Consider the following 14,428-nt stretch of genomic DNA (forward strand, 5'->3'; position numbering starts at 1 on the left):
CAAAGGGGTCAGCTGCAAGAAAACCAAAAATAGACCTAGTAACTACTGTGAACTATGAGGATTAGCATTATATATTATACAATTCAAGAGGATAGTGATTCTTACAAACTGCATACTTTTAAAGCACAGGAAATTAAATGGAAAAATACTACAACAGTCCCAGTTACAGACAACTGTGCAATCTGGTAGATTAAATTACACGTCCAGAACTTAGGTTTTAATTTTATGAACTACGTTATGGACAGCTGAACACCAAGTACAACTACAGAAATATCAACAACAGCAGACATCTGAGAACCTAATGATGTAAATAGCTAAATCTTCACCTGTGCATCAAATGTGGACTATTTTCAGAGAAACTCAGTTTTGCTGAATTTCTACAGTTTTTGCTCTCTGGATGATAAAACGACAGTTCTCCCTTACACAAAAATGATGATGAACCTTGAAGTACAGGCACCATACATATTTTATTGACACAGATTTCTCCCATTTTGAATCTATTAATTCAGCTGACAACAGTGTAGTAATTTGAAAAAAGTTCTTCTCCTTGCTTGATGTCTCTGAGGGTGACAAGAACTACACATCTCAAGTGGCTGTAAAAGAAGAAGCAAAACACGTGAAAATGAACAGTTATATCTTCCTTTAAATTGTTTTCAATTCCCCATTTCAAGAAGGTAAACAAGTGGCCTCATCCAGATTAGTTTTGAGTAATATGCATAATGCAGGGCAGGGAACATGGGAAAATGACACTGGAATACAGACAGCAATATAAGCAAAACAAATATAATTTAAAAACCAGCAGCCTATGTGGGTATGCAAAAAGTGTTTCCACTCAATTGCTCCACACAATCATTCAGAGATGAAAAGAATTAGTCAAGTCTGCAAGAGACGCACTTACACAAACAGGAACAGAAGCTACAGCAAAGTTCATGCAGCAGAAGCCATTCCTGTGGACACACCTGTCCACAGGTGCCAGCTGGCTAAAGCGTCTCTCCTAGGGCCCACCACCACCCAGGAAGACGGCTCCTAGCTGCACCAGAGACCTGCTGCCATCTGCAGAGATGGGTCAACGACCACACAATCACTAGGGTGGAAAAGACCTTTAAGACCATTGAGGCCAACCCATGCCCTAACACCTCAACTGAACCATGGCACATCCAGTCTTTTTTTTAAACACATCCAGGGATGGTGACTCCACCATCACCCTGGGCAGACCATTCCAGTACTTTATCACTCTTTCCATAAAAAACCTTTTCCTAACATCCAACCTGTATTTCCCTTGTCATAGCTTAAGACTCTGTTCTCTGGTTCTGTCAGTTGTTGCCTGGTGAAAAAGACCAACCCCCACCTGACTACAGCCACTTTTCAGGAGCTTGTAGAGGGTGCTAAGGTCACCTTTGGGTCTCCTTTTCTCCAGGATAAATACCCCCAGCTCCCTCAGTCAGCTAAAATCAGGAGCTGGCAGGCAGTTTTGCACAGAGAAATGTAGAGGGATAGAAACCCACCCCTCTAAACTTCCTTTTAATGAATGATCATGCCCTAAAACTGAAGTATGCGTTCTGGGAAGGAGAGCACATGCTTTGTGTACTGATGAACCAGGAAGTGGAAAACATAATGAACTGAAGTCTCCACTATTTGAAATTTAGTGTGAGGCCATTTTGAAACATACGAAACAACAAGGTAAATAAGTACTGAGAACTGTTTCATAAGACATAAAAAGATCTAGAAACCAGATAATCTATGTTGTCAGTATGGTATACATGAGTATTGAAAAGAGCACCTAGAAGCAGATGGGATTTTTGTCTGGTAGCAGCACACTGGGAGAAATGATGACCAGAAGACGGTATTTTCTTGGACAGATTCCAAGCAAGAGCAAAATTCCCCCTTCCTGCAGCAGTCCTACAGTTTATGTGCTTTCACACTTCAAGTACAGTATCCAGGCTTCCTGAGAATTTAGTTCTACTGCTTATTTTATTAGCACTTATTTAATTATCTGCAGATTCCAAGTGCATCTTTGACCTTCACTCAACAAACTCTACGTTTTATCAGAAAAGCAATTTTTCCAATATGCACAACTTTCTCCAATGAAATTTCAGAGTACTTAAATAACTCCAGAATTACACTAAAAGTTCAGATCATATGCTCTAAAATTCTTATACATCCTTGAATTAGGAGATTTATCTCAGAAATATTTCCAAGTATTCTAATTTCTGAAAAAAGTTGGACTTTCAAGCCATGAACAGGATGCTGTAATTTTCCTAATTGTACTGTAACTATATGTCCTTATATTGCATAGTATTTTACTTGTCTCTATAAAATTTTAGGTTTCTTCTTGCAAATTCATCTGCCTATTTGTCACATAAGCAGAAGACATAGAGAACAGAGAGTAAGAAGCCTAAACCTGAATTATCCCAGAAGGGCTTTGGTCAAGGCTGAAACAGATTTGAGATATGTACAGAAAAGCTTCAGTACTGTAATACAAAGTACAATTACTGCTTTATGGAATTCAGAAGAATTGCACTATAGTGCAACACTGCTTGTAAAACTGTGTCTTCAAAGATATGCTGATTTCATGTGTGAAAATGTGAAAAAAAGAATGAGGAATCTTGTAACTAAAAATAGTCTATTCAGAAAGGTAACTCCCCCGTATGGTTGCACACTCTTGTGTAACTCATCTTCATACGGTTTGCTTTTCAACCATGTCTGTCTCTTCTTTACACATGCAGTATGCTTTGTATTATACAAATCTATGAGCTCTTTCATTTGCTGCCAACCTCTCTATGTCATGGCTGTAGACGATGTTTGGAAGATACTGTTTCAGTTCTACTGGAAAATGTCCTGGCACGTCAAACTCTTGATAGCACACGTTTGCTGCTTTTTCTAGGAATTAAAAAAAAAAGTTATTAGATAGGGCTTAGAGACATGTAAAAACATCAAATGTGCTGCTGCTACAGAAGAACCAGATACTTCACCAAGCCTGAAAACCATTCCTCTGTTGGGAGGTACTGCGGTCCTCTGAAGGCCTATTTTGAAATACACAAGCGGTATGCAATCAACTACAGGAGCTTTGCCCAGTTATCAACAAGTCAATGAAGAGGCACATCTTGTTTAGTTCCAGGGGTAGCTTACAGTGCTACTAATAGTTCCAAATACAGAGTGTTTGCTTTTACAATAAAAAAAAAATTGGAAAATATTTTTGCCTTGTGGCAAACATGTCAGAAACATAGGCAGGGAGAAAAATCACATACACATGACCTGGAAGAAACAGTTTCATGGGACATCCCTGTATCTCTGTGCCAATCACCAGCAAGCTTTGCTCCTCCAGCAGCCTTTCTGAATGCTACTTGGAGGCAGAAAATCTTTAGTGTAATGCAGGTAATGAAAACCACTTAGAAGCTGAGTATGGTATCAATTCAACTCTTTGTACAGTACAACTGTTCCTGTGAGTTACTTAAGACCAACAGTGACACAGAATAAGTAGTTCCCTTCTTCAGGTCCAACAAGTGCGATTACAGCAATTTCCTAGATTTTGTGCATAAATGTAAGGAAGTCTAAAAAAGGTCTTACAGTTCAAAGTGAGCAGTGATAGAATCTTACTGTACATGTCACCGTGGGTAGTTTTCTCACAAAGCCTTCTAGAACAATACTGGGAAACTTGATCTGCAACTCTAAATTGTCCTAGTCCGGTGATATTTTGCCAGATATCCTTTCCCACCATCTCACTTTTGGGGTGTGTGCCTTTCATTCTACATACCAGGAGGGAAACTGGGGCATTAGTGAGAAACGAAAAAGTGTATTTGAAGTGTTGCTGCATGGAAGGACTCTAACAGTCAGCTGTGACAAAAAACCTCAGAAAAGTTTTACTCCATAAGTGCTTGCTTTAGACAGTACTACTGCCCCCCAAGATCAATTTCCTGTTCTCTCTGTCACTTCAAAATAATTTATATCCATAAAGCCAAACACATTCTTGGAAAATTTACCTGACAACTTACCATGTGAGCAGTTGTTGACGTACTGTCCCACTGCCAGTGGGTTTTGCAGGGTGGCTGTGAGCCAGCTCTCATCACTCATTTGAAAAGGGCCAAGTTGATCTCTTCTGCTGCAAGACCTGAAATGCCCAACAGCATTAGCGTGGATCAAGGCTCCTTCATCTCACACGTTATCTTACTTCCTCTGTAGGAATGGCCACTGCATAAACTTACAGCTGCCCAACCCACCTGGGGTGGAAGGCATGTGCATAGACCAACAGATCCCAAACAGTTCACAGAATGTTTCCGTGATGCTCTTAGTCACACGGTTCAGTTTTAGGTAGTCCCACAAGGAGCAGGGACTTGGACTTAATGAAGTAAGCAGGTTTGAGTAACAGCTCAGAAACATTTCAATACTTTTACACTACATCCTGCTGTAGTACAACTGTTTTCTGTACAGGAAGATCTCTACATCAAAATGCATCTCACTGGTGTTACAGATGAAGACACAAATACATAATGGATCACACCCAACATCTCTCACCCTTGTGCTGTTTGCATTATGAGCAAGGCACAGGTGGATGACAATCACGTACAACTCAGGGTAAGAAACAGAGAAGATGAGGAGTATCCCTGTTTTAAATCAGAAAAGTGACAATCCTCTATTTCTTCTGCTTACCTGTACACTGATCTTGACAGTCCTTTATCGTTCCCATCAATAAGAACACCATCAATGCACCTAAAAATAAAGGGATTGCCAAGGGACTGGAAAAAGATGGGCTCATGCTTTCTGTATACTGTACCTGTTGCAAGACAGATATTATTTCAGAAGAAAATAAGTTAACTGTCAGAATGGGCTTTCAGTCCCCTCCACACAGAAACTCAAAGGAGAGACAGTGGGTAGGACAGAAATCCCCTCTCACTTAGTGACACTGACATCTGTAAACCTACAAACTTTCAGACATAACTTTTTGGGATGTAAAAAATCCCCTCTCAAGTAAATGAGCTGATACGTTATAAAGAGAGAAGCCTCACAGAAAAATCATACAAGGCCTGAAATTAGTATCTTTGGGAGAGGTTGATTAAGCCCTACAGCCAACAAGCGTGCTTCAGAGATGAAAACATCAGGTGATACTTGTACAGGAAAACACAGCTCCAGGAATCTGAAAAATACACACAGATTCAGCAAAGAATCTGAAACACCTCCCTCCATTACCACAGGGATTTTGTTTGGTCCAGGAGATGAAAAATGACAAACCAGCAACAAAATATTTCAGCAGACTGTTGCCCAAATCTGAGGGGAGGATTTAACCTGCCATGACTTCCAAGCAGAGAAAAGCAACCGGCAGGTTGACTGGCATGCCAATTTTCATGAAATTGTTGTCCTGCATCCCTCACACCCTCTGCATCTTCAGCACCTCTGCAGAAATCCTGCACTGCAATCTCACAAGGAGCCAGGCAAAGCCACAGGCAGGCTGCCTTGCCTGTACGCAGGTCCCATGCCCAGCACGGCAGGTCAATACCCTGAGAAGGCATTTCAACAGCCCATCCTCTTGTTTTGCTACAAGAGCTGTCACACGAGACTCTGAATGAGCCTACCCTCACATCTAGTATGTGCCTGAAATCTGAAGCGAGCTGCACAAGTGGTAGGCTCTCTCGCTGTCACTCAGCTACCAGTCAGTCCACGAGTAATCAATGGCAGTGGCCAGGCACTCCAAAATATGCACTCCACTGCCCCGGGAATGCTGGGGCTGCTCCCAATCCTGCATTGCTGGCACAGGCCAGAGACCACAGGAGATGATTTTGCTGTAAGATGAAACATTAACAAACCCAAAGCAACTCAGCAGAGCTGCTATCTTCGCCATACTGACAGAATTACAAACCTTTTAAAGAATGTATGCAAATACAGTTCTGAGAAATGAGGAAGAGAGAAGTACTGATTTTTCCAAACACACTTCATAGAATAAAGTTCTGCTAAATGAAGGTTTTATTTCCATCCTCCACTCTGTACTTCTGTACTTTGAAGAAGCTCATGCAATTGTCTACTGACCTGTGTGGAGACCTCAAACGTCATTTTTCAAATCCTGAACCAAAACGGAAACCCCAAGGAATTCAACCGTTCTGTTCATCTACTTTAAATTTCTCCTGTGCACTTACATTTAAAGAATCTGAGACAAGTCTTGCAGCTGCAGGAAAATCAGGCTTTAACTACTAAATTTTTTTTACAAACAAATTTTTTTTTATATTTCCAAAATAACTCTAAGTAGTTTATAAATATTCTCATGCAGCCTAACTGGGGATTTTGTTAAGGAATGATAGAAAGAAAACCCACAGAACAAAAATTAGTGTAGATCTTTGGCATTCCATGATCAGATGGTTAGAAGTCCCATCTAACTTAATCAAAAATAGGAAAACTCCATTACCAGGATACATAGACACAACTGTCCCCCTGGGAACAAAACCTCTGGTAACAAAGACTCCAGTTCCAGCAGACACCAGCGAACTCCGGTCTCTGCTAACAGTGAACCCAAGCGTGTTGAACAAAACCTCCTCAGGACTAAACACATGCTGACCCTGATGGTTACAAGAGTTAACTTCTGATCGCTTCTGCTCCACAGAAAGTAATTCTAGATATTGACACTTGACTTCTGGAAGTAAGGCCAGAATATCTGCTTGTCTACTTAAGTCATTAATGAACAGAGCTTTAAATGTTTTCAGTAGTGTTTCAAAGACATCTTCATCAGCAATAATTTTGTCTTGAGAGCTTTCAGGAACATATCGAAGGGTCCTGTAAAGAAAATAAAATATTTTAAAATTAGAAACATATATTACTTTTTTTTTCCTAAGTAGAGAAGAGCCATTTTGCAGCACCCAGTAACTTCAATACACTGTTTTTTTAGAAAACCCCAAGCTTTGTTCATGCTTGTTCAAGCTAAAGCTACTGTTCTTAAAACACTGAAAAAGACTGTTTAATAAAAACTAGTACTTGCTCTACTATAAATCCTCATTTCTGAGTATTTACCACAAGTAAGTTAAACCTTACTGAGCTCTCAGTGGAAAAAGCACCGAAAATAAAACATAATTATAATGTTTATTTTAAAAACAAAGAGCTCATTACACTTTAAATTAAGCAATAAAAATATTGCATGGGCAAGGAAGGTTTTAATTTAGTTGCTTATTTTAATTTTGCTACTTATAACCATGTCATAATAACTTAAATTCAAACACTACTTTTACGATGGCATACACATCTTACCAAGAAGGAATTATTTATCTTATCATATAATCTATCTATCTATCTATCTAATCTACTTACCTACCTACCTACAACTTTAAACACCATTTTAAGGTGCCTAAGAATTTAATGACAGCCGAGGGGCGACCAATGCTGAAGCACTTCTGAGTGAGCTCCTGCGGCGCCCCAGACCATCCCGACGAGGGGCAGCGGGGTCTGGGCTGGCGCTCGGGGTCTTTCCCCGCGCCTCACCTGCGCTGGCGGCGGAGGTTGAGGGCGAGCCAGGGCACGAAGCGGTACTTGTAGGAGCGCCAGCGCCGCCGCAGCTCCCGCAGCATGGCGGCCTCTCCCTCACGGCCCCGGCACCGCCCCGCTGCCGCGCCGCGCCCGCGCAAACTGGAACAGCCAATCCGCGCCCCGGACACACACCGGCGCGTTTGTGTCGTGAGCTGCCATTGGCTGCGGGCGGCCGGCGGGGCGGTGAGCGGCGGGCGGGCCGTGAGGGGCAGCCCCGGGGCCGGGGATGAGGGCGGCTCTCGCTCCGCGGGTAACGAGGCACGGTACCCAGGGTGGGGAGACCTGCAGGCACCGGGAATGAAAACGCATAGCTCTGGGTGCACACTTACAGACGGAAATACACACGGTTCTCTCGGAACAATGTTACGTTGCACCTTCTCTGTTGTACTGAACAATCCGAAAAGACAAAATCAGATGAAAAGGTGGTTTAAAAATAATCTAGAAGCGGCCGTTGAAGACCACTCCTTACACTGTCACAGCACCTCTCCAAATCATCCAGTGCCTGCTTCCAGCGATTTTAAGGGCTGTTAGTGCCTCAGATAGTCACAGAACGAATTAGGCTGGGAAAGAGCTCTCAGATCGAGTCCAACCTATCTCCTAATACCACTGTGAGGATCATTGTTCAATTTTCCCTTGAACACCTCCAGGGACCGTGACTCCACCACCTCCCCCTTTCCAATGTTTTATCATCCTTCCTGTCAAGAAATTCCTCCTAATATCCAACCTGAACCTCCCTCAAAGCAGCTTAAGGCCACACCCTCACATCCTGTTTCCCGGGAGAAGAGGCCGGCCCGCACCTGGCTCGAAGCTCCTCTCAGGCAGGTCACCTCTGAACTTCTTTTTCTCCCGGCTGAGCCCATCCCCACCCCCACCTGAGCTCCCTCAGCTGCTCCTCCTAAGACTTGTCCTCCAGAGTTGTGATCCATGACATAAAATGAGCGGCTCAGTTATAGACCTGAGCCTTGTTACACTTCTGTCCACACTTTTAGCTAGTATGTGGCTGTGGTCACAAGGAGACATGAGTTGTACTTTGTAGCATCATAAGCTACTGTAGATTTAAAGCTTCCCACTGCTGTACAGCAAGCAGCAGCATCGAAGTACACAGATTGAAGGGATATATTACAAATCACAAGCATTTACAAACAGGGGCATAAACCCTTTTGGTGCCACATTCTGCCATCACTTATCTCTAAGGTAATTTTAAAAAATGTAGGAAGGAAAACAATAATTCAGCAATTGGTCTTCAAAAATTAGCAGTGGCCCCCAAACCATTCTCTACAAACCACCACTGATGTAAAGATAAGAGTACTGTTATAATTTTTGGCCACCGTTGTCCTTTGGCTGCTTGGATACTTAGTTTCATAAAAATTTTATCTTTGGATGCTGCTCTTTATCTTCAGTTTTAGTTTAACACTGCCAATGAACTGGGACAAAAAGAACATGTATGCATGTATTTTACTTTATTCAGAAAGCAGTTTTAAAAATATGGACCGTTTGAGAATTGGTTTTGGAGTAAACAGAGAAATCAGACCTCAAAACACTCTAAGGGGTTACACTCCCTCCTCTGGACCTGAAATTTTGACAAGGGTTTTGGAAATTTGAGACAGGCCCATCAAAGCAAGTAACTATAAGAATTAACTTACCATCTCAGAGCTTTACAAATGTTTAAAATTGTGCCTTGATTTATTCCATAATCACTTCAATTCCATTGTTGGCCTGCCTCATCTTTTCCAAGAACGGGAGCTGAGGGAAGGGCTAGTGCGAACTGAAGAAATTGAAGGAAAATGCAGGAAAAGGCACAGTGGCCGCTGCAAAGTGCTTCCCTGCCATCTCCTGGCCTTCCTCGGTAATTACAGAAGAAAGGTCTTCGAGACTTGCAACTCGGGTTTCAGCAGCCGTGTGCTATAACCATAAAACAAGATACACGGTCACCACATCACATGTGTGTTGTGGCTCTTAAAAGTAAGGCAGTCACAGCGGGATTCTGATTACTAAGGAAGACTAAGCAATGAGTGAAAAGTTAGTAAGGGAAATAGCTTTAGGAGGTGGGCTGTTAGGTCACAACAGCCATTCACCCAAGTTGCCCACTACCATGTGATGAAAGGACATATGTGGCATTCCAACATGTTCTGGAGGCAGTCCTTAGCCTCAAGGGAGAACTTGCAAAGATGAAACACCACCAGACCTTCAACCTATGACCAACATGCAGAAACGTGATTTTATTCCCACCGGAGAAGTCACACCAGGCACAGAGCTTTCCCTTGGCCTGTGAAAGAACCTGCCTTGTGCACATACTTGGTTCCCTAAACAGGTGTCTGAAATTCACTGCCGTCTGCTGGGCACCAGTCACCTCTGCCATCCCTCGTTCCTGAAAAGGAGGCTGCAACAGCACAAGTAGGACACAGTACTGCAGGATTCAGAACTTCTATAGTAAATCAGATAAAGATACATTATAGTAAGTTTGTCTCCTACTAAATCCTTGCCATGTATTTTCCTTTCTGACATTTCAGGTAGTACATTTTTCTGATTTGAGAAATCAGGTATTAGAATTTATTTGAAGATTTCTGCTGCCAGTTTTTTCTCAATTGATGCACTTGTATCTATCTGCAGAAAGCATCCTACCTAATAAAAATAATAAAAAGTGCAGTCCTTCCAAATACAAAATTTATAGTCATAAGAAAGCCTATAGTTGAAATCTAGTTCCATAAAAAAATTATTAATTTTTAAACTTCCAAAATACCTGGAGAAAGACAAGAACTGAAACAAGCCCTAGCTTTGCAATATATGGATTGCCTGGATGATAAAAGGCTTATGTTTGCAATTAAAATCTCAAGCAACAGAATGATTTCACCAGAAACACAAAACAGACTGACTTCCAACACATGCTTCAATGGCTCCAGAACTGACCTAACCAGCTCACTTGAACAGGTAATTGTTATCTTTGCAGTAATGCAAAATTTAGACAATTTCTCGCTTAAAGGCATAATCAAGTGAGATTTGTAGATACCAGTGCTGTCATAAGAGAAGTTCCTTTCTTCATCAGGAATTTTACAAAATTGGTCTTTGTTGCTGCCCTATATTAGAAAATAAGTCCTGATATATCAAGTGTATGAAATTGTGTATAAACAGTGAAGTGTACCAGAAATATTTTATTTCCATCAGTAAAAGGAATGTGTTTGTCTTACAGTAAGCAAAGGACAAAGTTTGTTCAAAAACTTTTATTTACTATAAAGACAAAAACCACCAAAATACGTACAAATTATACTATATAAAATTGGTTCAATGGGGTAAAAACTTTTAATTAAAATATCTTGATATATTTAAAATAACAAAGGATACAATGAAGCCAAATTTCTTAACCCAGAGATTTCTGTAAAATTTGCTTGCACAGTAAGGTGCTAATAGAAGTTAGCCCTTAAGCCCTGGAAGTCTTAGGAATCAGTCACATAGCAAATATAATTTCATTGTGAAAGTGAACTTTGGTAGAAGAAACTCTATAGGACACCTGAGGTAGTAGAAACTGGAATAAACAGCAGTAGACGTTATTTACAACTTAAGTACCAAATAACATTAAGAACACAAAAATAATTACACAATACAATTTTCAGTCCAGCTTTGATCCAAAGAAAATAAGAATATTACATCACATCTCCATTTAAAAAACACCACAATTACCAGCAAGCCGAGGGAAATGCAAACTCAAACAAATGCATTTGGACACCTAAGAGGCAGTTTGAGTTTGAAATGTGGTAGGCATGGTGATCTACATAGTAATACTGATTAGCTGAGGTTCATCAGTTTATACAGTTTACATTTCTGCCAGAAACAGTATTAATCTGAAAACTGATCTTCCAGTACATGAATTGGCAAGAGTGCATCCTTTAAAGCTTGCACATAGGAAAGACTTGGAAACAATCTTATTAGAATGAGAAATTCTAAAGTGGTCAAAAAAAAGTCAAGTACAAAACAGAGCTACCAAACTTCACATTTCGGTATTATCTTTTTAACTCTTCAAAGTCTGCCAATCTTCAAAAACAAAGGAATGTAAAATTTCCAAAAGAAACACATTCACAACTAATGACATGGTTTGTTTTTTTTTTTTATTAGTATGAGCACTATCATTCATGTAAACGTATCTTTAAGATGTCTTGCTTCCAATTTGTATTATACACTTTTAAGGTACTATAGCTTATTTAGCTTGTCCTGAGTCTTTGAAAATAACCAATTCTATTTGAGTCCAACAATCCAACTGGCTTCTGAAGAGTTATAACATGAACAGTAATTTTTTTCAAAATGGATTAAACACAATCATTATTAGATTAAAAAAGATCCCCATTTTTAAAAAAGCAAAAGAAAAAGCTGCCATTTTCCTTCAGAATTACATGCATCAGAATCTAAAAACCTGCCTTGAAAATAATTTTTAAAAACTGTTTAAAAAAAAACCCCACATCTCCTAAAAACCAACAAGTTTTGCACTACAGGTGAAGCTTTACTTCACATTTTACTTTATCTGGATCTTCAAGTCCAAGTTTGTTTCTTGTTAAAATAAATACCTTTCTTATGGTAATATTTTTAACATTTTCAAATTAAATTACCACTAATGGCTACAGTAAATAGATGATGTACGGCAGAAGGAAAACAGCAGGTAAAACTTGTTACCAGTAGAGAATGTAACCTCAGTTTCTTTACACAAAGAATGAGATTCGCTCATTTGGCACCTGCTCACACTGAAGCACATGCCAAGGTCTCCCATAAAAACTTTAATGGAAGCTGGGTTTGGGGGGCCCTTGACATGAAACTTCTCTACACGATTTGCCAGAAGAAACAGCTATATGAAAAAAAAGGCTCAACAACTTCTAGCATGGTTCAGACTAAGTTACTTTATACAGAACAATCTTGTTTATTAAATAACCTATACTATCAGAGCCTTCAACATCCTTGTTGAAAGTGGCATTTTATCCCAGATTTCCAGCAAATCTGGTTTTAAAACTCTTGTGTCAGGAAATATTCCTTGACACAGCTTGCATCTTTTTTTCTAAAGACTATTTTAAAATATCCCCTTTTCATGAAAGTTAAAAATACAAAGAAAAACTTTGATTTCAAAAGAAATTACATGGCCAGCAGTAAATGCACAGTGAACCATGAGTGCCTGCTCTTACTTTATAGGAAGGCAAATGCTTATTTTAAAGTTTCTGTCAATATTTGGATTTGTAACTCAGAGAGCATCAGGTAATTAAAAGGGACAGAATGTCCTTTTAACCAGTATTGAAAACTTACTAATTGCAGAGCATCTACATGTGAAATTGAACAGTGATTGCAATATTAAAATAGATCTTGAGCCTCTCAGCTTCTAATAGTGCTGAAAAAGTGCTCTAAATAAAATAAAAATCACTTACCTGCTAAATAATCATGCAGATTTAAGGAAAAACATTTTTATGTTAACATAGAGCCAGATGTTTGAAAAGGCACAGTTTACAAATCTCTGCATGAATTGTCAAATGTTGCATACTGAGCTTAAGTAAAGATCTTGATTTGTCAATCACATACTTAGGTAGGGTCCTCCACTGGCCTTATGCTCTTGATGTATCTATCATTAAGGCCAGCAGAATAATATAATTTGCTGCACGTAACTGCACTGCAAGACAGTTACTGTATATTCAGTAGCATTTTCTTCAGTATTTCAGCCTTACAAATAAGTAGCTACCATGTAGTACGGAAGACTGGGTGTTTCAGCAGCTCCCTTGAAGGTGGTCTGTCCTGAGGTTGAAGTTCTAAACACCGAAGAGTCACATCTTTCAAGCCCGGAGACAGATGTGTAGGGATTGATGGAGCAGTAGTTGCACTAGCAATCTGAACAAGGGGAAATAACTTTTTAGAAGTCCGTGATAATGCCTCCTCTCTTAGCCCAAAAACATTCTACAAACTGATATTTCAGCTGATGAATTTTTCTCTATTCAGCATGTTTCCTACTGCAGTTTGAAGATTACATTACTACTTTCAGTTTATTGTCCTTATGCCTATTGCTTTTTAATTTGACTCCCTCCTGATACTTTTCTCCAAAAGTTCTCCTCACAGCAAGATCTTGCAGTGACCATCTCAGAGCAGGCCACAGGAAAAACTCCTGCAGCACACATATGGACATTCTTTAGTTGACTAGCTGCCTTCACTGTTAACTGGCATGAGACACCATAGAGAGAGATGAAGCTGAGCAATGTTACGCCACAACAAGTTACACTGGGTGTGCTTTCTTGCACTGCCTTTAGTGTATTTCTGCTACTACCCCAAAGGCAAATATTTCTCAGAAAGACACAGACCCCTCCCAATCAAATTAATTTTAATGTTATCTATCTGGATTAAAGCAGAATGACTGGGAACACTAGAGTGGCACCAGCAGATTCACAGCAATGCAGAACCAAGACAATTGCATCTCTTAGCACAAGTGATTCTACTTAGAATATTTCTGAGTACTGCTGTGCAATGTCTGTTTTCTGCAAACACTTCCTTTACTTGCAGCAGTATTTTCTTCATTTCTTCATTCATTCTTTGCTCATTTGGCACCTGCTCACACTGAAGTACATGCCAAGGTCTCCCATAAAAACTTTAGTGGAAGCTGGGTTTGGGAGGGCCCTTTAAAACTGGACCTTTAGAATTAAAATAATTAACTGATTTTAGTATAAAAAATGAATGCCAAGATGAATGATCTAGCAAGCAAAGGAAGGGGCAAAAATCATATATAGCATGGCATATTGGAAAATATCTTTCAGCAAAATCTGATTGTGGAACATTAGGCTTTTATAAAAGAACTTTCCCCACTGTGAAATATGAATACTTACACAAATGGTTTATGGAAAAAAGAGCTTTTGTATTTTACAGGATTGTAAGAAAAAGTTAACACCCCAGTCTTCTGACTCTATTCCTAATTTTTTTT

General features: G+C 39.9%; 2 protein-coding genes across 4 annotated transcripts in view; both read right to left on the reverse strand.

Annotated features, from left to right (window-relative positions):
• Positions 1-506: 506 nt before the first annotated feature.
• Positions 507-7,559, reverse strand: SETD9 (SET domain containing 9). Of its 2 annotated transcripts, XR_008483823.1 has the most exons (7): positions 7,456-7,559; positions 6,392-6,756; positions 4,648-4,771; positions 3,993-4,108; positions 2,775-2,880; positions 899-1,053; positions 507-593 (listed from the first exon to the last, which is right to left on the reverse strand). XR_008483823.1 is itself a non-coding variant. In XM_054288204.1 (6 exons), exons 1-6 carry the CDS (start codon positions 7,539-7,541, stop codon positions 981-983), a joined length of 870 nt encoding a protein of 289 aa, XP_054144179.1. In that variant the 5' UTR covers positions 7,542-7,559; the 3' UTR covers positions 512-980. The 2 variants fall into 2 exon arrangements, 1 of the variants encoding a protein (XP_054144179.1); XM_054288204.1 differs by having other exon boundaries at positions 512-1,053.
• Positions 7,560-11,586: 4,027 nt separating this feature from the next.
• The window catches only part of MAP3K1 (mitogen-activated protein kinase kinase kinase 1), a 58,239-nt gene continuing 55,397 nt past the window's right edge, over positions 11,587-14,428 (reverse strand). For both annotated transcript variants that reach the window (XM_054286899.1, XM_054286907.1), the window contains exon 20: positions 11,587-13,350. In XM_054286899.1, coding sequence (XP_054142874.1) covers positions 13,201-13,350 — 150 coding nt within the window. In that variant the 3' untranslated portion in view covers positions 11,587-13,200. The remainder of the gene's footprint in view (positions 13,351-14,428) is intronic.

This window comes from Melozone crissalis, unplaced genomic scaffold (genome assembly GCF_028551555.1).
Source record: "Melozone crissalis strain CALT ecotype California unplaced genomic scaffold, PUWL_Pcris_2 ptg000005l_1, whole genome shotgun sequence".
In the NCBI taxonomy this organism is placed as follows: Eukaryota; Metazoa; Chordata; class Aves; order Passeriformes; family Passerellidae; genus Melozone; species Melozone crissalis.